The sequence below is a fragment of the Stegostoma tigrinum genome, chromosome 41, assembly GCF_030684315.1.
Source record: "Stegostoma tigrinum isolate sSteTig4 chromosome 41, sSteTig4.hap1, whole genome shotgun sequence".
NCBI classification, from domain to species: domain Eukaryota; kingdom Metazoa; phylum Chordata; class Chondrichthyes; order Orectolobiformes; family Stegostomatidae; genus Stegostoma; species Stegostoma tigrinum.
This window is the reverse complement of record NC_081394.1, coordinates 6,247,834-6,274,138: the sequence shown is the minus strand read 5'-3', so window position 1 is coordinate 6,274,138 and position 26,305 is coordinate 6,247,834. Positions and strand designations below refer to the sequence as shown.

The window sequence follows — 26,305 nt, the reverse complement described above, 5'->3', positions numbered from 1 at the left end:
ATGATTGTGAAATTGATCTTCCTGCTGTCACTTCTTCAAGGTAATATCTTTGCTAGCTAGGACAGATTTATAGTTAATAGTCATTGTTAAAGTTCATTCTTATTGAGGCCTGATTAGGAACCAAATCAGCAGTGAGCCTCTCTACAAACCTACACCATTAAGGTTTTGGAGTAGATCTGTAGCTCGGGATTGGGTGTTGAGGCTGGTTGGCTCGCCGAGCTGGTTTGTTGTTCCACGGATGTTTCATTACCATGCTCGGTAACATCCTCAGTGCAGCCTCTGATGAAGCATTGGTGTGTTTTCCTGCCTGGCTTTTAAACTCTGGGGTCTGTTGCGATGGATTGCCTCACTTCAGGCTTTCCTCCATAGTGGAATGCATATGGGAGAATTCCTGGAAGCCTGGCACTCCATGAAGCATTGAACTCGACTCCATATACATTCCACTAGAAGGAAACCTGGAAGTGAGGCAATCCATCGCAACAGACCCCAGGGTTTAAAAACCAGGCAGGAAAACACACCGACACTTCATCAGAGGCTGAACTGAGGGTGTTACCAAGAGCGGTAACGAAACATCTGCGGAACAACAAACCAGCTCGGTGAGCCAACCAACCTCAACACCTACACCATGTCCAGACGGCCCACCACCCTGTGCTTATCGATCTGTAATGGCTCCCGGTCTAACAACTGTATTGGAGAAGCAGACATCTTGTAGTATACATTGCAGATCTAGAGAAGATTACAGAGGTAGAGAGCAGAGAGAGTCAATGGAGGGATGGGAAATCCATAGTGATTATCTTAAAGCTGAAGCTTTGTTCACCAGGGAAGTCAATGAACAAGGATCAAATCAGCCATGACCTTCCTGATGAAAGCATCAGGTTAAAGGGGCTGAATGGCCTGCTCCTGCTCCCTATGTCTGATTAGATGGAAAGTGTTGGAGATATTCAGAAATCTTAGAGAGGATTAAACTCGTAAACCATTTGGCCAAAATTGACTCCATTTTAAAAAAGCTGTTTTGAGGCTATTAATCATCTCCATGAGGTGAGCGTGTTGATATCTGGACAGGATTGGAGCTGGGAGCTGATGGTCTCTCTATTCCATTAATAGACAATCCTTCACCACAGTAAAAAAAACAGTCGCGTTGACGTGTGTGAGAATGCACATGGAGGAGTGACAATCAGTATTGAGGGGGACAGTGAAAGTGACAGTCAGTATTGAGGGGGACAGTGAAAGTGAAGTCAGTACTGAGGGAGACAGTGAAAGTGACAGTCAGTACTGAGGGGGACAGTGAAAGTGACGGTCAGTATTGGGGGCGACAGTGAAAATGACAGTCAGTACTGAGGGGGACAGTGAAAGTGACAGTCAGTACTGAGGGGGACAGTGAAAGTGACGGTCAGTATTGGGGGCGTCAGTGAAAGTGACTGTCAGTATTGAGGGGGTCAGTGAAAGTGACAGTCAGTATTGAGGGAAACAGTGAAAGTGACAGTCAATACTGAGGGGGACAGTTGAGGGGGACAGTGAAAGTGACAGTCAGTACTGAGGGGGACAGTGAAAGTGACGGTCAGTACTGAGGGGAAAGTGAAAGTTTACTGGAGGACATGAAAACACTGGAGAAATGAATGTACAGATTAATTTCCGGGTCATAAGTATTGGATTGTGAAGAGAGACATGTTATTGTTAGGTGTGGAACATTAAATCCAGCATCATTTAGCTGAGCTGAATGGTCAGTTCTTATGTCTATATCCAATGCACTGCAATAGATTCACACTAAACCTTTTACCCTTGGTCTCCCTGGTAAGTCTCATCATTGTCTCCATCCGAGACATTGTCATCAAACTGTCTTCAAGGTGATTGCCTGCTTACTGCGACCCATAAATAAAACTGTCTTCCACTCTGCACCCTCCTGTTCGAGATATTAAACTATATTACAAATGAGATTGGGAGTCTATAATTACTAAAGCATCTGAAAAAGAGTTCTTCAAATGAAGACCATGAAGATCCAGGAAGGTGTGTCTCATTAGGTGAATAATGTTAGTGATAAGAGTGTGGCTTCTGAGGGCTCCTCATCTATTGTGCTGCCCTGTAAATCATCACAGAACGTACCCGTATTGGTTTACCTTTTAGACACTGTGTTGAGTAGAAAACTGGCTTCACGCTTGCATCCAGGATTCCCCTCCGCCAGTGTGATATTTTGTGGAGTTTCATGTGTGTGCTCAAGATTATTCGCACTACAGCCACTGTACTCAGAGGCAGTGGATACCGAACTTAGCGTTTGTACATGCCATCCAGAACTAAATACTGGCATCTCTGCCCCCAGTTGGACTGACTCAAAATGTGAAAGTCCACACTCCAGGTGTTGTGACAGCGTGGGAAGGTTCTTCTGCACAGATTCCATGTCATTACAGTTATCCTTCACATCTGGCAAACCAACCGCGAGTCGGAATCTGGTTTTATCAAAAGCGATTGGAAACATGGTCAGTAGCTTTCCACTCCAAGAATCACAGCAATGAGATGCCTCAATTTCGCCATCGGACCCAGCTGTCTGGAGACCTAAAAGATGGAGACTGTTCCCTGAGTATAAACAACATCACACAGGAAGATGCAGGACTATATTATTGCAGAATAAAATTTGATAATGCAAATAGTTACAGCTACTTTACTGTAACCCATCTTCGCATTTCTGGTAAGTGCTGTGCTATAATTATTCAGTAATTCACATCCAGCGCTCAATGGGAAATAACACATACTGTGCCATGTGACATTAACACAAAACATGGCCTGTTACAACAGCGTCTGGTTCTCAATAACCTGGTGATAGTTTCCAGTTCAGTTCTCGAGCAACCTCTATTTCTTACTTTAATACCAGCGATTAAATGTATTGACTGTGTCCACCAATGTTATCAGGCTATCCACACGCATCATCCTCTCTAATCCTGTTTAAGGATCTTACAAAGCGACAAAAACAATAGTGTCCTTCACCACTACAGGGCATCCCAAAGAATCTCACAGAAATGAAGCAATTCTTGAGACGTAGTTACTGATGTGGCGCAGGAGTCACAGCGTCCAACGTGAGCACAGCAAACTCCCACAAACAGCAGTGATATCAATAGCTCTCTGCTCTCTGAGACGTTGGTAAGCCATTGCACTCTAAACTCTGGTCTACCCTTCCACCCTCACCCAATGTTTGCAATCCCAGTGTCAACAGGGATAAATATGTAAAGCTGAATGACAGAAGCTCAGAAATAAGATAAATTTTCTGCAGACTGTCAGTTCAGAGACCATCCTTCTAGAAGTGCTTTCTCTTGGGACACTGTGACTATGATTTGAACTGATGCTTCATGTTATATTTTTTGAAACTAATCCGTTCTCTGTCTGTCAGATTTCACAGCTAACTCCATAACATTCCCGACAGAAATTATATCGAGTGACTGTGTGAACCTCAGCTCCATGTTTAACACCACGTGCACTGGAACCGCTCCGGCCTTAACCTGGGACTCTCCCACTGCCGTACGTGGATCAGTCTCAAGCACTGTAACTCAGCATGGTGCCACTCTGACCTATACTTCTGTTCTGGCCCTGACACTCACACACCAGGGACAAACTCTCACCTGCAGAGTGAGCCACCCACCCGTTCTGTCAGAGCAGACACTAGTACTGACATCCTTCATTCTCCAATAGTCAACACTTCACACAGCAAGACCCCATAAACAGCTGTTTTGTAAGAACCAGATTTTCCTTTCTTGATTCATCCTTATGATTTTGAACTGTGCAATTGAATCTCCCCTATAAACTCCTCTGTGCTAAGGAGAACAATCCTAGCTTCTCCAGACTCGCCACAAGTAATGAAATCCCTCATCCCTGAAAATATTCCAGTAAATCCCCCTGGGCCACATCATGGAGAAGTTAAGTGGGTGAACAAATGGTGCCTGGATGCCGTGATTTGCTGGATGAGTTTTGATTGCATCAGGGAATTGGAGAGGAGATTTCCAGAGTATTTTCTCTCTTGAATTGGACATGGTGTTCTAGATCTAAATTACAGAGATTTTACAGCACACTTGGTCCATTTCCTGGATGCTGGTGTTTCTGCTCTGAATGAAACTCCTCACACCTTGTCTTCATCTACCCACTCCGTCTTCATCATTAGTTCCTACTATTTCTTTCTCCCTTGTGTTCATCCAACATCCCCTTCAACACATTGACATATTTTGCCTGGACCACACCCATTGAAGGTGGGGCCTACATTCACTCCCACTCCTTATGAGAGCAAGCCCCATGTTCTCCAAGTAAATCCTTGTGGGAGTGATTGCCACATTCTGCTCCCACCCCCCAATCCCTGTGGGAATAAGTCCCACATTCCTGAGCCTCCACTCCTGATGGCAGTAAGTCCCACATAATTTCCCACGTCCTATGGGAGTGAGTCCCACATTCTTATGCCCCACCCATCCCCCACAACTCACACTTCCTTCTCATGCTCTGAGGCAAATTTGGAACGGCGACTGAAGTGGGCCATGTAAACCTGCCAGGCAGTCCATTGAGATCTTTGATAACAAGGTGTAGAGCTGGATGAACACAGCAGGCCAAGCGGCATCATTGGAGCAGGAAAGCTGACGTTTCTGAAGAAGAGTCTAGGCCCAAAACATCAGCTTTCCTGCTCCTATGATGCTGCTCGGCCTGCAGTGTTCACCTAGCTCTACACCTTGGTATCTCAGATAGTCCGGCATCTGCAGTTCCTACTAGCATTGAGATCCTTCCTGGTTTATACAAAAGCTGAAAATAGAATTCCGCAACATGGCCATAGTTTCTGGATTTTTAGAGAACACAATCCTATGCGTAGCAATGGGGAAAAAAAACATTGCAAAGGGAGCCAAACAGTGCAAAGATCGAATGCTATCAATGCTCCTCATTAGGCTGAATGTTTTGATCGCCAACTCTCACAGCATTTCCAGTGAAAACATTAATTACATGTTAAATACATTTTACTTTGGATGTACCAAGATTGCAGTCACTGTTGCAGTGAAATGAAACTTGATTTTCACCCACAGTGGGAGATTGAGTAAGTGATTCATTCTTTCCCTGTGTTTTCTAGATGACAGAGGAGACAGTCCGAATATGATCCTGATCTTGGGAATACGAACTGGGATATTCAATGTGGCTGTTGCTCTCACTGTTGCTGCTGTTTGTGTCTACAAGCGGCAAACAGTTACACAAAACTGAAAGGCTGTTTTTTTGCTTTGTCGGTGCAAACAAATCCCAAATGATGTTGGATTAAGTTGCACTGAATCACTGGTTAGGATCATTTGAGAGCCATAGAATTATTACAGCACAGAAAGGGGCTAATCAGTCCATTGAGCCAGGCCAGCTCTCTCAGTAGACCAAAGCAGTCAGTCCCACCTCCCCATTCTCTCTTCATTGTTTGAGAGTTTATTTCACACGAGTATCCATCCAATTTTAATTTGAAATCATTGATCATCTCCCCTACCACCCCACCTCGTGGACAGTGAGTTCCAGGTCATCATCACGCTCTGTCTTCACAACAGTCCTTCCTCACAATCCCTGCTCGAGATACCCACTTCAGAATCTTGAATCTGTCTCCTCTGGTCCATGTATCATCAGCGAATGGGAACAGCTTTGCTTTGCCTCCCTGATCTAAACCTGTCCCCACTTGCTCCACCTTGGTCAGACTCCCCCTAGTCTCCTTCATTCTGAGGGATCAACCCCAGCTTCTCTAACTGAATCCCGTCATTAAAATTCTGCTCTCAGGAACCAATCGGGTCAAAGGGGGTGGCCATGGGCACCCGCATGGGCCCCAGCTATGCCTGCCTCTTTGTAGGTTACGTGGAACAGTCCCTCTTCCGCACCTACACAGGCCCCAAACCCCACCTCTTCCTCCAGTACATTGATGACTGTATCGGCGCCGCCTCTTGCTCCCCAGAGGAGCTCGAACAGTTCATCCACTTCACCAATACCTTCCACCCCAACCTTCAGTTCACCTGGGCCATCTCCAGCACATCCCTCACCTTCCTGGACCTCTCTGTCTCCATCTCAGGCAACCAACTTGTAACTGATGTCCATTTCAAGCCCACCAGCTCCCACAGCTACCTAGAATACACCTCCTCCCACCCACCCTCCTGCAAAAATTCCATCCCCTATTCCCAATTCCTCCGCCTCCGCCGCATCTGCTCCCACAATGAGGCATTCCACTCCCGCACATCCCAGATGTCCAAGTTCTTCAAGGACCGCAACTTTCCCCCCACAGTGGTCGAGAACGCCCTTGACCGTGTCTCCCGCATTTCCCGCAACACATCCCTCACACCCCGCCCCTGCCACAACCGCCCAAAGAGGATCCCCCTTGTTCTCATGCACCACCCCACCAACCTCCGGATACAACGCATCATCCTCCAACACTTCCGCCATCTACAATCCGACCCCACCACCCAAGACATTTTTCCATCCCCACCCTTGTCTGCTTTCCAGAGAGACCACTCTCTCCGTGACTCCCTTGTTCGCTCCACACTGCCCTCCAACCCCACCACACCCGGCACCTTCCCCTGCAACCGCAGGAAGTGCTACACTTGCCCCCACACCTCCTCCCTCACCCCCATCCCAGGCCCCAAGATGACTTTCCATATTAAGCAGAGGTTCACCTGCACATCTGTCAATGTGGTATACTGCATCCATTGTACCCGGTGTGGCTTCCTCTACATTGGGGAAACCAAGCGGAGGCTTGGGGACCGCTTGCAGAACACCTCCGCTCGGTTCGCAATAAACAACTGCACCTCCCAGCCGCAAACCATTTCCACTCCCCCTCCTATTCTTTAGATGACATGTCCATCATGGGCCTCCTGCAGTGCCACAATGATGCCACCCGAAGGTTGCAGGAACAGCAACTCATATTCCGCTTGGGAACCCTGCAGCCCAATGGTATCAATGTGGACTTCACCAGCTTCAAAATCTCCCCTTCCCCCACTGCATCCGAAAACCAGCCCAGTTCATCCCCTCCCCCCACTGCACCACACAACCAGCCCAGCTCTTCCCCTCCACCCACTGCATCCCAAAACCAGTCCAACCTGTCTCTGCTTCCCTAACCTGTTCTTCCTCTCACCCATTCCTTCCTCACACCTCAAGCTGCACCTCCATCTCCTACCTACTAACCTCATCCCACCTCCTTGACCTGTCTTCCCTGGACTGACCTATTCCGTCCCCACCTCCCCACCTATACTCTCCCCTTCACCTATCTTCTTTTCTCTCCATCTTTGGTCCGCCTCCCCCTCTCTCCCTATTTATTCCAGAACCCTCACCCCATCCCCCTCTCTGATGAAGGGTCTAGGCCCGAAACGTCAGCTTTTGTGCTCCTGAGATGCTGCTGGGCCTGCTGTGTTCATCCAGCCTCACATTTTATTATCTTGGATTCTCCAGCATCTGCAGATCCCATTATCACAGGTCAACCTCCCCTGCACCATTTCCAAGACCGTCACCGCATTCCCTCTCCGAAACCGAGAGTCTCATGACCCTCGCCTCCTTCCCTCTCAAACATCCTTCCTCAAGTGTAGTGACCAGAATGGTACACAATACTCTCTTCATGAATTAAAAAATGCTTTATAAATGTTCAGTGTAACTTCCTTGTTTGATCCTCTACAGCTCGATCTATAAAGCTCTTACTCTTTATATCAGGACATACAGCAATTTACCAGCAGAGTCTCTTCAGCAAGTGGAGTGCAATTAAACTTCAGCGCGTTGCTTCTTAGTGTACAGAGAGAAACCTGAAATGAGAGCTTCTCCTACCCCTCCTCAGCAAACTGAAATTTTTCCCCATCCCTTCTGCTACCCACTGCTGCTGTGTGACACTATCATACCTAAGACTGAGTGCAGCCAATATAGTCAAATAGCCCTGAACAGAAACATGGCTTCACTCAACTTTGTTATCAGAGCTGTATGTACTTGCTTAATTCTGCATCTTGATCATGCAGTGAGGAATTGCAAGCAGCATTTCAGTTATGAACATTGTTACATTTATTAACAGAATGGAATATAATACTCAGGCTGTTCAGCAGATAAATATCAATTAAACGCCACATTGATTCAAAATTGTTGACTCAAAGATGGCCTCTCATTTTCTCAGCTTGCCACATGGTTTGATATTTTGGGTTAAATACAGAATGGAAATTTCCAATGTAAACATGTCATGTTTAGTGTGGAACGTAACACAGTGTGGAACTGGAGGAACACAGCATGAAATTTGATGTTTCGGCTCCAGACCCTTCATTGAAGAAAGGTTCTGACCTCCTGTTCCTCTGATGCTGCCTGACCTGCTGTGTTCCTCCTGCACTGTGTTCATTCTGACTCCAGCATCTGAAGTCCTTGCTATCTCACATGTAGTTACAGCCTCCTGCAGTGATGTTGTTGTATTGTTCCTGCCTTGCTTCTCAGATACAGGAGGAAATACTCCAGTTGAATATGAGAAGTTGCTCAGACATCACCTTCAGGGGAATTTTCACAATGTCTTAACATTTTCTGAAGATAATGCGTACTCAGAATACCCACTGGAAGTGCATCACTCACTCAGTACAGTCCTCTAATTCTGTGGCACACCATCAGTATTAACACTGCAATTTCAGCACTCTCTCAGTACTGACCCTTTAAGAGTCCTATCCACCCCCAGGCAGTACAACCGCTCAAGATCTCGGCTTCGAGAAAAGAGTACTTCCCCTGGTTGCTTGTGACACTGGGCATACTCAGAAAAACAGAAGTTGGTCAGCCAGAGTCATCCAAGCGTGTAAAGGAGAAGGTGTGTTAACCATCATTGCAGTTCTTTCAAGCATCAGCATGTGCTGTGGATAAAGGGAATCTTGTCATCAATTGTGTTTGGAATTTCAGAAGCATTTAGTAAGCCGTTACTCAAAAAGTCACTCCAAAGAATAGTATCATATGGTACAGGGCAAAAAGACACGAGTTTGGAGGGAGTATTGACTGGCTATGAGAGGAATTGAACAGAAGAGTAAGGATGTGATTCTTCAGTTTTGCAGGGCCTCCTGTGCAGTTTGGTCTCTTTGCTTAAGGAAGGATATAAACACATTGGTGGTAGTTCAAGAAAGTTTTCTTGATTGATTCCTGGAGTGAGTCAGCTCTCTTGCAGAGAAAGAGTGGATAGACTGGGACTGTTTCAATTGGAGTTTAGAATGGTGAAAGGAGACCTGATTGAAGTCTATAAGGTCCTAAATAGCCTTGACAAGATGAACATGTACTGAGCCAGTACAGAACCGGATGAAAATGAGGAGTCATTTTTTTCTGACACAGATTAAAAATTTTTCTGTCAGTGTTTTTTGGAGCTTTAGAATTCTGCCTCAGATGGCTGTGGAGAGCGAGTATTTGAATAGTTCTCAGTAAAAGATATATTCGTATTAGGTAAGGGAATCGAAGGTTATCGGGAATAGATGGCAATGTATAATTCAACGCATCGGCTGTGTTCATACTGAATGGTAGAGTGCGATCCAGGGGTAGAATGGCCTATGTTTGCTGCTAATTTGCAAATTATGCAAAAATATATCAACACAGGATTTGAGATTCTGGACTGGCAACTCCATCTCCCAATTTTCTGCCTTAGAATAAAAGAAAGTGTACTAAAATCCCCCAGAGCCACAACTCTATGTGATCAGCTGCCTAGCTCCGAACAGAAATATCACAGAGTTAGGCTTAAACGAACAACTATTTAAAATGAAAGCAATATTTTGTAAATGTCTCCCGGCTTCCTTAATCTGACACAGTCACACATCTCCACTTGTTAATTAAACACACAGCAGGTAGCATTACAGGAAGAGGCCATTCGGTTCAAGCAGAGTGACCGAGCAGTTACTGCCCAGGCGAGCTTTTGGATAAGGCCATGGATGAGTGATGGAACTGTTCCAATTCACTTCCACAACCAATAGCTTTGATGAGGTTGTGACTTCACAAACACAGATTCCAACGACTGATGCCTTCAACAAATCCCTACTTATTATTGAGCCCTGGGCCTATTACTCACAAACAGGACCAGCTCAGGCCCTCGATTCCTGTTAGACACAAACAGAATGAGGTTCACTCAGACCCTCCAGCCTTTTATTCAGGAGCAGCAGGAGGCCCAATTGTCCTTGTTCCGTCTGTTACGCAGGAATGGGGGAAAACCTGCTCAGCCTCCTAAAAATCATGTTAAATGCTGCCCAGCTCTGCGCAGAGACAATAGCGCGATCACCTTCTCACTTTGTACCTACTTCCCGACCTCACTCACAGTGACACATTGACAATTTGAATTAAATACACAAGGGAGGTGGCACAGGAAGATGCCGCTCCAGCCAGGCAGAGTGTGTGGGCAGTTACTCCTCAGGTGAGCAGTCGGACAGGTCCAGGGTAAATAATGTAACGACAGGAATTCACTTCTAGGTTCAACATCATCCGTCGCTGATACTGTGACTTTGTACAGATAGGTTCCAGTGATTGATGCCTTCAAAGAGTTCTGTTGATTGATACCTGGCCATAAGGCTCGGGTCGGTCATGCAGAACATCTTTTGAGCCAACTGATGAGGGACGTGCAGAGGCACAAGCTTTAGTAAAGCCCAAGGAGGTGAAAGGCACTACAGAATGTCAAGTCCTTCAATACTTTACTTTCCTGAAGCCTTGTAGCTCCCAGCTGAGTGCCTACCATCCCACAGAGAATCAAAGTTGTTTGTAAGGACATTGTCGAAAAGCAGTTCTAATTTCTTGAGAGCTGTTGGACAAGATATGAGGCCTTGCTAAGTCTTTCTCTTTCAGAGTATAAGAGGGAGAAGCTGATGAAATATCTGGGAGTGGACAATGATCGGGAAATTTTACTTCCTGCTGTCACTTCTCCAAGATAATATCATTGACAGTTTAGGCAGATTTACATTTAATAGCCTTTCTAAAAGATGGTTCTTCTTGAACTATGATCGGGAATCAATTCAGCAATGAGCCATTCTACACATTCACACCAAATCCATTTCCCCCATCACCCTGTGCTCACGCATGTATACTGGTTCCCAGTCTAACAAGTGTAGTGGGGGAGCACAGAGATCTTGCAGTGTACATTACAGATCTAGAGGAGTAAGCCATAATTAAAACTAGGGAATGATGTTTATTCTGAAGCTAGTCCAATTACAATTTTCTCAAACTTATGTCTCATACTTATTTTCTCAAACTTATGTCTCATACTTATTTTCATCAGAATTGCCCATGAAGACAACACAGCAGCTCTCAGACAGACAGGTTGATCTGTATCACACTTCCTGTGCATTCTTACTGTGTTAGAAACCTCAGTAAGGGTATGAGATAACGGACAGAGAGGTGCAGAAGGTGTCAACATTCAATTCCGTTTTTAAATTTACTGTCAGCACATGCAGAGTTCAGGTCAGGGCACTTTGATCCAGTGTTTCATACTGTCTGCTGCAGTAGGGTCAGTGCTGACCTTGGGGACCAGTCAGTCTCTGATGCTGTATCAGAATCATCAATATAACAATATGCAGCATGGACTGATTCTCTCCCTATCACATTTTAATTTACAACCTTTAGACTTTTTTTTTCTTTCTGCAATGCCTTTGTCATTTTCATTAGGCCTCTGTACCATCTGCCTCTGTCAAAAGCATTAAATAAAAACGTATTTTCCAATAACTTTTAGTTCAGAAGAGCTACTCAAACTCTTCTCTCTTCACTGATGCTGAGTTTCTCCAACGGTCTCAGAGTTTGTTTCAGATTTCCAGCATGCGTAGTACTTTACCTTTGGTCTCCAGCAACAGGTCACCAATCAGAGCCAACTTGGCTGTTTGAGATTTAAACAAAAGCTTGTGGTGATAACCGTTCTCTGGTGAATTCTCCATGACGTGTCTTCACCAGATTCTGCCTGCTGTTTTTCATGCAGGATGGATTGTTGTTCCCTTTGAAATTCATTGTTCTCGAGTCTGACCTGATGACCATGAGATGAAAGCTTCAAAAACTCAGCTCTCTTTTCAGCAATAATCAACTTCTATACCAACAAAGGACAATGTGCTCATTTTGACAGGAAAAACAGAGAAGTGGTATTTGTGGGACACAGGGGTTATGTTGTACAAATGCATCAATTATTCGTCGCTGCTCCATGGGTGAGCAAAGCCTCAAAGTAACAAATCAAGCAGTGCACTTCATTTCTAGAAGGTAACCATTATAATGTAGGAACATGGTGTTAAGACACTGTATCAAACCTTGCTCAGACCATGCATGGAGTGCTGTATGCAGACTTGATCTGTATATTATAGAATGGATGCAGAGGCACTGGAGGCAGTGCAGGGAAGATTAATGAGGTGGGTCCCAGAAACATGTGAATAAAAAAGTTGCGGCTAAATCAACAGCAGCTATGTTTAGTTCAGTTACTTATTAAGAAATCTTACACACAATCAAGAACCGAAACAGCAATTTAAACTTTCTTCCATTTAGCAACCAAAATAAGGCCCTATCCCCACCCCAAGTTAAACCTCACAATTCAACTTGGTTATCTCCTGATTAATGGTGGAATTTAGTTGCAGTTCCAATCAATCGTGTCTGTCTCTGATATCCAGGGTTTCATCTTGTGCACTGGTGTTCTTTGAAGTTTGGCTGCAGAGGAATCCTTATCCAGCTCCTCCACCTACAGGTCTATGCTATGACATTACTGATGATATTTTAGACTCTTTGATTACTCCCCTGTAAACACCAAGCCTGCACTTGCTTTCTTATCAGAAATAGCTTCTTTGTTCCTTGTTACATTCAGTATTGGCTTGTCAGCTTTCTTGTGATTAACTCCTTAAATTATTCTGCAGGGCAATCTTTTGTCCTTGAGGTATCGGATAGTGTTACGATGTTGGCTAGAGTATTCCTGACTAGGAAGGCAGGAAGTCAGAATTTGTTGGTAAAGATATTCGTGGGAAAATAGTTCTGTGGGGCCTTTAAGAGCTGGTCTGTGCTTGGAAGTTTGTAGATGCAGGCACACTGAGAGTGCCTGAATGGAATATTTTGTATAGAACAGCCATGCAGCATTTGTCCCAAGGCAACAAGTTTGAATTCTGGCAATTATTTTAAACAAAGCACCGAGATACAAAAGGCTAATTAAATTTACATCTGATGGTGTTGACAATCTGAAACTAATTATGTTACAATAATTTGATTTTTGTCATTATGAGTACATAAGATGAGGGCATTTGGACAATCAGAGAGAGCCAACTGCAATTGAGAGCCATTCATCACCTGCCAAAGTTAGCACCATTTAGCTCTCAGAGAAAGTCCATGTAATTAATCAAAGGGACATGACATTTTAGCTGAAAGTCATTGAAGAAATTATGGACATAGAACATCCCTGACAGCAGATTAACAAAAGAAAGGTGTTTGTGAAGAGGCTGGAGACAACAGAATATTACAGACAACAGCCTGTGAACTTGTGGAAATTAAATGATTATTTATTGCTTCTTATTAATTGGGTTTATATTAGTGGGGCTTGTCTTTATTTAAACAGCGTTACAGTAGAATTTACTGGGGAGTAGTTAGCAGTCTAAGAGGGAATTGTCACTTTGTTAGTAATTTAGTTAATTTGTTCACTGTTGGGTTAAGTAAATAAATTGGTTCTTGTTACTTGTAAAGTGGAAATCTTTCTTTTAACCACAATAGATTATGAGGGGAGAGACACGGTTTTCTGGGTGTTTCAGGGATAATTATTAGATGGGAAACTCTCCTCCTGTCATAACAGGTTGGGGATGTGTTTTAGTTTAATTATCTGAGGGGTTTGGATATTTCCCATTGTAATAGTAGCTACTTAAAACAAAGAAAGAAACAAGGAAAATTACAGCACAGGAACAGGCCCTCCAAGCCTGCACCTAACCTTCCGGGGACTGTATCCCACTATTCCCATTCTATTCATGTAGTTGTGAAGACACCCTTTATATGTCACCATAGTATCTGCTTCAACTACCTCCCCTGGCAGTGACTTCCAGGCACCCATCACCATCCGTGTGAAAAATTTGCCTCGTACATCACTTGTATGCTTACATTCTGTTTTACAAGGACACCCAAATCTCGTTGCACATTCCCAACCTATAGTCATCTGCCTTTCTGCCTTCACTCCCAAAATGGATAACAGTACATTTATTCACATTAGACAGCATGCATCATGCATTTGCCCACTCAGCTTTTCCAAATCACACTGAAACATCTCTCACCTTCCTCACAGTTCACCCTCCCATCCAGCTTTAGGGCAGCACGGTGGCTCAGTGGATAGCACTGCTGTCTCACAGCACCAGGGACCAGGATTTGATTCCACCCTTTGGCGACTGTCTGTGTGGAGTTTGCACGTTCTCCCCGTGGGTTTCCTGCCACAATCCAAAGATGTGCAGGCTCGGTGGATTGGCCATGCTCAATTGCACATAGTGTTCAGGGGTGTGTAGATAAGGGGATAAGTCTAGGTGGGATGTTCTGAGAGTTGTTGTGGACTTGCTGGGCTAAAGAGCCTGCTTCCACACTGTGGGGATTCTATGATCACCTTTAAACCTTGCCTTTCACACATTAAACCTATGGCTCCAGGTAACTGAACCTTCCATCCTGGAAAAAAGCTTCTGAGTGTCCACGCCCTTCATAATCTTGTAGACCTCTATCTGGTTGCCTCTCAATCTCCATCATTCCAGTGAGAAGAACCCAAGTTTCTCCAACTTCTCCTCATCAGCTAATACCCTCCATACTAGGCAATATTCTGGTAAAAGCACAAAGAGTATCCCTGCAGGGACTTGTATAATAGGCAGGGATACTAACCACTATACTACCAGGGATGGTATTATTAAGAAGCTGTTTAAACTGTTTTGTTTCTGCCACTTCGACTCTCTGTGGTCCCAGACATGCTTAATTGCTTTTGCTTGCAGTATAAGTTAGTTTTTTGCCTTGACAGCTTACTCCAGATAAAGTTACTGCTGCTTCTTCCATACATATCAGTTTGCCTTAGTTGATTCTTTCAATCCATGAACAGTCATTAAAGTTCAGAAGTTTATAATATCACAGATGGATGAGGAATGGATTGACAAAGTGAGTGTTTTCTATCATAAACAGAAGGCTGACAGGTGACCTGATTTTTGTCATTAAATTTCTGCAAGGTTTTGACACACTGATTTCAGGAAGAATGTATCCTTTTTTTGGGGAACACCTGGGATCATCAATATACAACATTCACAAGAAATACAACTGTGAAAAAACATTGAAGTTGGGAATATTAAACTGTATTATAAAGTAGATTGAGCCTGTAATTACCATGAGCCTACGTAGGATAAATTTGTTCATTCCAGTATCCATGTTTCCTCTTCATCTGCTTTGCAACCTTGGGGAGACCTTTGTGTGTCCTGTTGATTTTCCACACTGCAGCCATTGTATAACAGTGGAGGTAGTGAATATCGAGTCTAGTGGACCTACGAGCCATTCAAAGCAAAATACTGATATTTCTCTCCCCAGGTCTACAGCATTATGGTGTCAGGTGCGATGACAGTATAGGAAGGTCCCTGTGCACAAACATTCCATGTTGTTACAACTATCCTTCACATCTGCAAACTAACTACAAGATGGAAACTGGTTCAGTAATAAGAATCAGGGAGCATCATTCATAAACTTTCATTCCAAGGATCGCAGTCACACATCAATATAGTTCCACCATCAGACCCAGCTGTCTGGAAACCTGTGAGATAGAAACTCTTCCCCTGATAATAATCAACATTTTTTTTTCAGAGTTGAATTCAATAACAAAAAGAAATTCATTCACTTTCCTCAAACCCATCTTGATGTTTTAGGTGAGTAACGTATTAAAATTGCTCAACAATTCACATCTAACACTGAGTTGAAAATTACACAATCTAGTATTTGGTTTGTTAGTTTTATGGGTGCGTTAAGTAACACTGTTACATTTTGTGACTCAAGCTACCATTCTATTCCGCAAGCTGTTTCAATGCTTTGATTCAATCACCATTTCTTACTTACTTAACTATTATCCTTTCTTACTACAATCCAGAACATTCAGGACTTTGCGTTTTGGTAAAACAAACAAGGGCAGAAATAATACAATTAAAAGTAGGGCCTTGGGTAATGGTGTAGAACAGAGAGACCTAGGTGCATAATTCTTTGAAGTTTGTGTCACATATCCACAGGGTGGTAAAGAACATGATTAGCAAGCTTGCCTTCATTGCTTCGAACTTTGAGCACTGGAGTTGGGAAATCATGTTGAGTTTGTGCAGGAAGTTGGTGAAGCCTCTGTGTGCAGTTCTGTACGATATCATGAAGCTGGAGAGAATCAGAAGAAGTTCACCAGATGTGGTGAGGAATGGAAGGTTTGAGTTACAGGTCGAAGCTGAATGGGCTGACACCATTTTCACTGAAGCACAGGAGGTTGATGGATAGCATCATGGATGCTGTTGAAATCACACGAGGTTTAGATAGGGAATGGAGATGTCTTAACTTATGGTGAGGGATTTCAAGATGAAATTTTGAAATGTTGATTTCGGGGTGATATTTTGAATTCACACAGGGGAAGATTTAAAAGGTCATGTGAGACAACTTTTTAACACAGAGAGCAGTTCATTTGTGGAGTGAACCTCTAGAGGAAGTGGTGGATTTGGGTACAATTACAACATTTCAAAGACATTTGGATAAGTACATGGTTAAGAAAGGTTTGGAGGGATTTGGGCCAAGCACAAGCAGGTTGCACTCATTAGTTTGTGATAATGGTCAGCACGGACTGGTTGCACCAAAGGGTCTGCTTCTGTGCTGTATGACTCTATGGTGTACACGGACTTCCAAAAGATGTTCGATTGATACAGTGGCACACAATAGACTCGGGGGAAAAGATACAGTTCATGGAATTAAAAAGGTCAGCACTGATGTGGAATTTCCCCAGGGATTGGTGTAGCAGATCTTGTTTTCCGGAAATATAAATGGTCTGCAATGCACAACTTCGATTTTAAAATGGATGCAAAATTTAGGAGAATTGAAAAGAGGGCAGTGTAGAAATTGAGAAGGACATTGACAGGATGATGGAGTGGAGGATTAGTGGCGTATGAATTTCAGCATGGGGGAAGTGCGCAGTGAAGTCATTTGGTACAAAGAACATGCAGAAGCAGTATAAACGTGGCATGATATTCTAAAGAGTGAGCAGGAGCAGAGAGATCTGAGGTGTATTAGTACATATTAAAGCTGGCAGCATGGGTCAAGAGAGCTGTTAATAAAGCAGACAATATTCTTGTCTTCACTAACACGCCATACAGTACAGAAGCAAGAGGGATATGATGAAGTTATTAAGACACTGTTTAGACATCAGCAGATTTATCGAGTGTGGTTCTGGATCCACACTATAGTTAGAATGTGAATACTTTGGAGAGAGTGTGGAAGAGATCTTTGAGAACAATTCTAGGGATGAGAAACTTTAGTTCTGAGGATACATTTGGAAAAACTGAGGCTATTTTCCTTGGAGAGGACAACACTGAGGGGTGATTTGGACAGCGCAGAAAGCAAAATACTGTTCCTGATCATGAAAGAATGAACAACTAGAGGTTACAGTTTTACAGTTTTGCAAAAGAAGCAAACGTGAGAATGCGAAAAGCCTTACTTTTCCCCGCAGTGAGTAGAATGCGTCTGCAATGCACCAAGTGAAAGAGTGGTGGGGTCAGGCTCAATTGAGGCTCTCGGGAAGACACTGGACGGTTACTGAACTTGAAATGGTGCGCAAGGAGATCGGGAACTGGTACAAGAATGGCACCAAGTGAAAATGCGTACAAAGCCAGGACACATATAAAGGGCAGAATAAATCTGCTGCTTTCAATGTAAAGTACATAAAGGACTTAATTGGAAAATTTAGTAACTGAGGAAAGGTATTTTTATTTCATGTTGTGACCAAGGGAGTGGTGGGACTACACTGAGGGTGTCATCATCCAGCCTCATTTCTAACCGTCAAATCTGAGATCATCCTGGTAACCGGACTTGCTCTCCTAGGAGTGTGATTTCCATTTGAGCTGATATTCCACCTAATATTTGTATAAAAGGATCCATCCTATGTGTGTTAGACATCACAGATAATCCGATAATATTACCGGAGGAAATTATCGCAGGAAAGCGTGTGAGCCTAAGCTGCAACTTCAACAAAGCGTGCAGTGGAACTGCTCCTGCCTTAACCTGTGACACTCCTACAGCCGTACGTGAATCAGTCAAACACTGTAACTCAGCTGTCACTACAACGTAAGTATGACTATCCTTCATTCAAAGTTGTACATCATTAACTGAACAGCAAAAAAAACCCCAAATCCCAGAGATCTAAATAAGTGGAAAGTCCCTACTGCCCATTGAGCCTGTACTAAACAGAAACAAACTCTAACTGTTATAATCCCTTTATCCAGCACTTAACCAAAGCAATGTGCTCTTTGGAATAAACAATGCACATCTAAATAGCTCTTCAGTGTTATGTTATGACACTGTTATGACAATGTGGTCAGGAAAGCAATGACCAAGCAGTATTATTGCTGGACTGTTGATGTGGAGACCCAAGTAATGTTCTGGGGACCTGGGTTCGAATCTCACAGATAGGGAATATGAATTCAATAAAGAATGTGGCGTTACGTGTCTAATGATGACCATGAATCCACCGTCAATTGTACGAAAAACCCAGGGTTTTTAGGGAGGAAAACTGTGGTGCTTTCCTGGTGTGGCCTACATTTGATTCCAAACACACAGCAATGTGGCTGAATCTTAAATGCCTTCTTGGCAATTAGGGATGGGCATTCATAGCTGGCCTAACAAGCATCACCCTCATCCCTGATGAAAAATTATATGAATAAATTAAAATATAGGAGTATCTTCCTGTACCAACTGTTTACATCTCAATGATGTCCACCTCCACCGCCCCCCCCCCCCACCCCCGCTGCCTTTGTCTGCTCTGCCTGAAGGGAAAACAACCCCAGTCAATCCAATCAATTTTTCATGCCTGAAACTCTCCAGCCCAGGCAACATCCTGGTAAATCCCCTCTGCACCTTCTCCAGTTTGATCACATCCGCCCTGTCATGTTGTTTTCAGAACTGTGCACAATGGCCCTCGCTGTGGCCAAACTGACATCTGATACAGATATGCTGCACACTAGGTTTCAATTGAGCAATACTGAACAATCTCAGAATTACTTATGTCTGACCGAAATATTCAGAAAATAGTCTATGTGCCAATTTTTTATTACTCTTAAAGGCAAATGTAATGCATTTTGTCCCAGATGCAATTAGTTGAGCTACCAAGCTTGAAGCAAAACATACATTACTCTTACACACATAGTTAAATACTGTCGAAAGAAAGATGAATTAGAATAACTTAACTCTATTCAACAGAACAATGGAATATTTAATTACTAAACTGTAACTGTTCCAATGCAGAAACTTCCCACAAACTTGTGCTTGGAAAAGACAAATTCAGTAAAATGCATTGTCTCACATGCAATTTTCTCCTTCAGAACATCAAGAGGAAACTCTGAGAGAAAGAGATAATTCAGGGGTTTTGCTGTAGCAGGGAGAGAAGTATAGCAGCTTCCAAATTCCGACAGCTACTGAAAGTTAAGCTAAGATCCTGGTTCTGTGGGATCCTGACTTCACACTTCCATGCCACTTCTATTGTTACAATATTAAAAGAAAAACATTTCGAAAGCTGTGCATTTTGTTGGCTTGGAGCACACTGCTTGGAATCTCTTTTTCAACCCCTCTTCATAAAAAAAATGAACAAAATACACCTCTGGCTGCCATAGTAACCCCACACTCACTATTATCCATATTTACCTTATGTTAATTTAGGAAATTAGAAAATCAGTTGAATTATAAATTGTTGATTGTATAACAGTTTTAACTTTGGATAGAGACTATCAGTGTGCAGCAGAGAATGACCATGGAGCAATTGTTGGGTCCATAGCTATCACTGTGCAAAGTGAGTGTTCACAGAGTTCAAAATCGCGTGCACACTTATGAATATATTCGTATTGTCCTACACACACACAGACCACACGCACACACACACACACACACACACACACACACGTGACTTGGACCCTCTCTCGGGGTTGTACTGGAGCATCAGTATAAGCTTCAATTCCCTGCTGAAGGAATGGAAACTCTAGATTAACCGGGTGCTGCTTTGAACAAGCAGGCAGTGAAGATTCTGATATTCATGGAACAAGAATTCCAATGGTTCCTCCATTCAATCCTGCCAAGACATAAGGGCGAGGTTAGTTGTAACATTTTCAATATTTCACTCAGATTAGTTCAAGGGTCAGAATCTGTTTAAGGTTGAAAGAATTGAATACTCAGTGAGAGAAAGAGAGAGGGTGAGAAACAGGGGCTGGCTCCATGCAGGATCAGTGCGGTTAGCTGTGCTACTGAGGAAGTGGCTGAAGGGTCCTGATTCTGTCCGGGTGAAGATCAGCATTCGTTCCCAGAAGCTATTTTAAAGCTGAATGAAGTCCAGGAAACAGGAGAAGCCCTAGGAGCCACTGGACAGATCGAAATGGCAAAGTTAGGGCTCAGGACTTGGTGCTGTAAGGTGTTAGGGGTTCACAAATAATTCAGCAAATGTGGAATTGGAACCCCTGATTCATTGTTAGCAAGGCTTTGGGAATTAGACATTAGACATTAAATAGTCTTACTTTGTTAAGTTTTCCAAAACAGTTAAGTTATTCCAATTCCTCTTTTCTTTGTTGTATTTTAGCTGCAGTGTTTACTTAATGTAAAGTACTTTGATGAATCAAATTGCATCTGGAACACAGTTCCTCACATTTACCTGCAAAATAAGAAAAAGTTAGGGTCTAAGCTACCTTTGTAATACATTTTGAGGGATTCAGGTCTGATCGATAATTCTTTCTTTGCTCCATATTCTCCAAATTCAAGTATCTCATGGAATTCGGAGCCCATTTTTGAAAAATACAGTGGGAAAGCCGCACCGACACAGACAGCCCCTGAACAAATATAACAGTAGTCCCACACTGTACAGTGATGGTTATGGAGCTCTCCACTGCTCTATGTTCATTTTCTACCCAGTCTTCCTGTATGTAACGTGAGGAATCTCCGACCACAGCTCATTGTTGGAACTTGTTCTGTTCATTGCCCGCAGTGAGACCCCCACCCATTGGGCTGGACACCTTCCCAACTTAACACCACTCTCCCCTATGATCTGCCCCAACGCCACTCACTGCTGCGTTGTCTCATTTTATTTTCTAGTACAGTTTTCTTGGCAGGCAGGGTATGTTCATGAAAAAACCAGGTTACCAGCTCACTTTATGAAGAAAGTGCTTCCTGACATTCTGTTTTGAATGGCCTGACATGAAGATTATCCCAATGTTGGTCAGAGGTTGTTGGGAAAACCACATGACGGCTTGTGATTTGAAATAAACCTGTTACACCATAACCTGGTGTCATGTAACTTCTGACTTTCTCCACTCCAGCCCAACACTGGCACCTCCTCCTCATGGTGTACTTCATGAAGGTGGTGCCCGCTCTTACATGGGGAGAGTTGCTGCCAATTTGTGCAAAGCAAGATGCCACAAACAGCAATGTGGCAATGAGTTGAGAATCGATCACTTTACTGAGTTGAAGGGTCTAGGCCCGAAACGTCAGCTTTTGTGCTCCTGAGATGCTGCTTGGCCTGCTGTGTTCATCCAGCCTCACATTTTATTATCTTGGAATCTCCAGCATCTGCAGTTCCCATTATCTCCGATTATAACTTTACTGAGTTTGATTGATATAAAGACAGAGATTGTGAGGTGGGTCACAAATGCCCCATTAGTGAAGGAAACCTGCTGTTTTATCCTGGTCTGTGTGTATACATGATTACAGTCTCAAACACTGATGTGGTTAATTCTTAACTACGCTCTGAACTCCTCTCTCTGTTTGTGTCCAGTCAGTGGCTCAGGAAAAAAGCCACCCACCATCTTTTCAAGGGGCAATGAGGGAGGGACAATAAACGTCAACACTATCTGAGAACCTGAGATACATCAGAACATTGTTCCAAAATGACAGCACAGTATTTGATGGCTGTTTTTACAGAGAGAGAGACTGCAATGAATGGGCAGTAGGATTGGTCTCAGCTGGAATCATGTTGACTGCTTTCCTGGCTGGAATCTTCATCTTACGGTGTGCGCAAAAGTAAGTGTAAATGCTTCTTTCAATTTTACTCTGAATATTTGCTTCCACTTTCATTAGTTCAGTTTGGGACTGTACCTATGGGGTGAGGGACCAGACACTCCTTCTGTATGTGGCCCCCATGTCCCTCTGATCCAGAGTGGGCCTTCCATTGCTGTGTGTCCACATGAGAAACCATGGTTTGTTTTGATCTGGAATATGTAGCCTGTTTGGGAAGTGAAAGCACATTTCAACAGAACGTCCAGACATGTAACTGTATCTGTGCTGCACTGACTCCCTCATTTACAATAACCACACTGTGATATTGTGTTATAGCAGGAGGAAGACAGCGGCTGAGGAGGCAGCTGCAAAGACCAATGAGAATGCACCGACCGACAGTCAACTCTCTGTGAGACACCAGGTACAGAAGCAGTTTGCACTCACTCCAAAGCTTTACGCTCAGCGTTTAGTCAGTGGGACATGTTGCAATTTACAAATCCAAGACCTTTCTCCCCACCACCATCACCATTTTGAAGGTGCCCAGTGATTTGACTGTGCACAGGGACGAGGACACAGAATATGCACAGATCAGATTCTGTCCAAACTGTGAGAGAAACAGTAAGAGGGATGTTAGAGAGTGCCGCACTGTTGGAGGGTCAGGGCTGAGGGAGCGCCGCACTGTCAGAGGGTCAGTGCTGAGGGAGTGCTGCACTGTCGGAGGGTCAGAGCTGAGGGAGTGCTGCACTGTCAGAGGGTCAGTGCTGAGGGAGTGCTGCACTGTCGGAGGGTCAGTGCTGAGGGAGCACCGCACTGTTGGAGGGTCAGGGCTGAGGGAGTGCCGCACTGTCAGAGGGTCAGTGCTGAGGGAGAGCTGCACTGTCGGAGGGTCAGGGCTGAGGGAGTGCCGCACTGTCAGAGTGTCAGAGCTGAGGCAGTGCCGCACTGACAGAGGGTCAATGCTGAGGGAGTGCTGCACTGTCAGAGGTCAGAACCGAGGCAGTCCCATCATGTCGGAGGGTCAGTCCTGAGGGAATGCCACGCTTTCATTGGGTCAGTTCTGAGGGAGTGCTGCACTGTTGAAAGGTCAGTACTGAGGGACTGCTGCACTGTTGAAAGGTCAGTACTGAGAGAGTGCTGCACACTTGGAGGGGCAGTACTGAGGGTGCTGACCCCATTCTGAGTAAGGGTCATGGACTCAAAATGTAAGCCGCTTTCTTTTCCCAGAGCCTCTCAGACTCGCTGAGTTTTGAGCAATTTCTTTTATTGTTTCAGAATTACAGCATCTCCAGTTCTTTATTTTATTGTTCATAAGTTTGGTGTCAACTGTTTATTGTGTTGCTGCTGTGGAATCTTTCTGTGCATGAACCACAGCTGCACGTCCGACACTATAGCATTGAATACACTTCTAAAAGATGCTGGCTCTGAAGGTGTTTGGAATGTACCATTTGAGTCAAGAAGAGAACTCAAATCCAAATTTGATACACAAACTATGACACTGTAACTCAAGGGTGAGAAAGGTTAGAGACTAGAAAGTGGAGAGAGAAATGACACGCGGTATGACAGACAGATACAGGGAGAGGGGAGGTGTGGGTGGAAAAAGTTAAATTCACTGAACTGTGTATAACACTCATGAGGCTGCGCAGCAACTTCCCCCAAATGTGCCAGCAAATTGTGAGAATATCTTCATTTCCATTCCTTTAACAGAGCTCTGCAGTGTCGAAGATGCCATTTTTCAGATGGCACATTAAGCCGCACCGTCTGCCCTCTGGGAGGGTGATAAAAGACCCATGGCCATGATTTGAAAGAGAAGCGGGGAGCTGTTCTCCTCAGTGTCTGGGGCCTTCCGCTATCTCCGTCAAACAAAACAGCCATTAAAAATGTGATGTTAGTTATTCTAATACTGTTGTCGGGAGATTTGCTGTGTGCAAATTCACTGCTATACTTCCTACATTACATCAATGACTACAGTTCAATAAATGAAGCCCTTCAGTCACTTGGAGTATTTGTGATGTTCAGTCTCTGTGAACAATGAGCTTTAGTTTTCAAGGTAAGAAAGAGAAGGGTGAACCCTGATTAAACCCCTGATCCTCGACTGACTCTTATGAGGTTGTGCAATAATTTAAACCTATCCACGCCAGTAAATGGTGTGAGAACATCTCCTGTTTCAATTTCTCTGAGGGGATCATAGGATAACTTGGTGGTTACTGACCATCAGAACACAACTCGGGACACCACTAGAGTTGGGGAGACACCAGCTCCCCGGGCTGTCTTTGCTCGTGCAGTGGTAGGAGATGCTAGACACCAAAACGGAAATAAAGACCTTCTCTACGACAATATCATCTTCTCAAAGCTGCCCAGCAGAGACGGGGCTGTGCGCAGGGACAAGGACACAGAACATGCAGAGATCAAATTCCAGCCAAAGTGAGAGAGAAACTGGGACAGGGTGTTCGAGATGTGTGAAGTCATTATGGTTGAATATTAATGAAAAGAAAATGACATTGCTCAATTTTGTTCATTCTGAATATGCTCCCCAAATGCTGCATCTTTTACTTGCCATCAGAGATTGTATGCAGCTAATGAATTGTGTATAATTTTATAGATATTATGTGAAGCAATTATGATGAAGCTTCATAATATCTGGTTATTATTTGGGAATGTGGGTTCAGATGCAGAGAGTTTGTGTTTGCTTTGCATTTCTATACTGTGTATTAATAAGGGGGAAGATATGCTTTTAATTTCATTTTGGACATTGTCTGTAAGTGGCATCATGGTGCCTGATGATGTTCTTTGACATATATTTAAAAATTTGAGTTAAGCTGTTTAATAGATGATGGAGAAATTGAGACACAACAAATAAAAACCTGCTGATGCTTGGCCCCAGCAGTTCATTAAAACAGAATTTCAGAACGATCAGGAAGCAGCTGCAGTCAGGCTGTGTGTAGATTTATTTAGATAGAAGGGGTCTATAACATAAAATTACCAATCCATCTATATCCTGTTGTATCCTTTCAGAATTGTCAGCATGACCAGTAACTCTGCCAATCTTTGTGCCACCTGAAAACTTACTAATCAGACCACCCACATTTTCCCCTAGATCATTTAAATACACTACCAACAATGCAGAACCAAAGACTGATCCCCATGGAGCACCACTAGTTACTGTTCACCATTCTGAAAAACACACTTCCACCACTGCCCTCTGACTTCTACGACCAAAACAGTTTTGTATCCATGTAGCCAGCCCACGCAAATCCCATGTGAGTTTGGTTTTTGTCCTTTGTCAAATGCCTGACTAAAGTCCATATAAACTACATCCACAGCCTTCCCTCATCAATTATCTTTAGGAGTTTAGGGGTTAGACATGACCTTCCCCATACAAAACTGTGCTGCCTGTCACCAACTTGACTATTTTCTTCCAAATGTCCTGGCTATTTCTCCCCTTGCCTCTTGCAGTAACCTGAGATAGATCCCATCTGGCTTCAGGGAGTTCACTACCTTAAAGCAATTTTGGATGTGCAAAACTTTCTACTTCAACATATTGACACTCTTTAGAGTATTCATGCACTCATCCCTTACCTCAAAATTAGCCATATCCATCTCCTCAGTTTACACCAGAGGGCAATTGAGACTCAACCACATTGCTGTGGGTCTGGAGTCATGTGTAGGCCAGACCAGGTAAAGATGACACTTTCCTTCTCTAAAGAGCATTAGTGAACCAGATGAGTTTTTCCTCCAACAATCAACAATGGATTTATGGTCATCATTAGACCCTTAATTCCAAATTTTATTCATTGAATTCAAACGTCACCATCTGCCATGGCAGGATTCAAACCTGGGCCCCCAGAACTTTATCTGGGTCTCGGAATTAACAGTCTCGCGATAGTACCACTAGGCCATCACCTTTCCTTTCTCCTTAAGTGGGCCTACTCTTTCTCTTCCTACCCTCCTTCTTCTCATATGTGCATAAAAAATCTTGGGATTCTCCCTGACTCTGTTTGCTAAAGGCATTTCATAGCCTCTTTTAGTCTTCCTTTTACATTTTGACTAAGCTTACAATTTCCCTTGTCATCCATGGTTCCTGAATCCCGCCATTCCTATCCTTCAGTTTTGCAAGGACTTTAATCAACTGGCCTTTAAAAGCCCCCCACATGATAGACATAGA

General features: G+C 43.7%; 1 protein-coding gene across 1 annotated transcript; it reads left to right on the top strand.

The window, feature by feature from the left end:
- Positions 1-24,568, top strand: LOC132206684 (sialic acid-binding Ig-like lectin 12). Its single transcript, XM_059641293.1, has 7 exons — positions 1-40; positions 2,315-2,680; positions 3,377-3,656; positions 21,010-21,015; positions 22,069-22,167; positions 22,483-22,564; positions 24,332-24,568. Exons 1-7 carry the CDS (start codon positions 1-3, stop codon positions 24,566-24,568), a joined length of 1,110 nt encoding a protein of 369 aa, XP_059497276.1.
- The last annotated feature ends 1,737 nt before the right edge of the window (positions 24,569-26,305 follow it).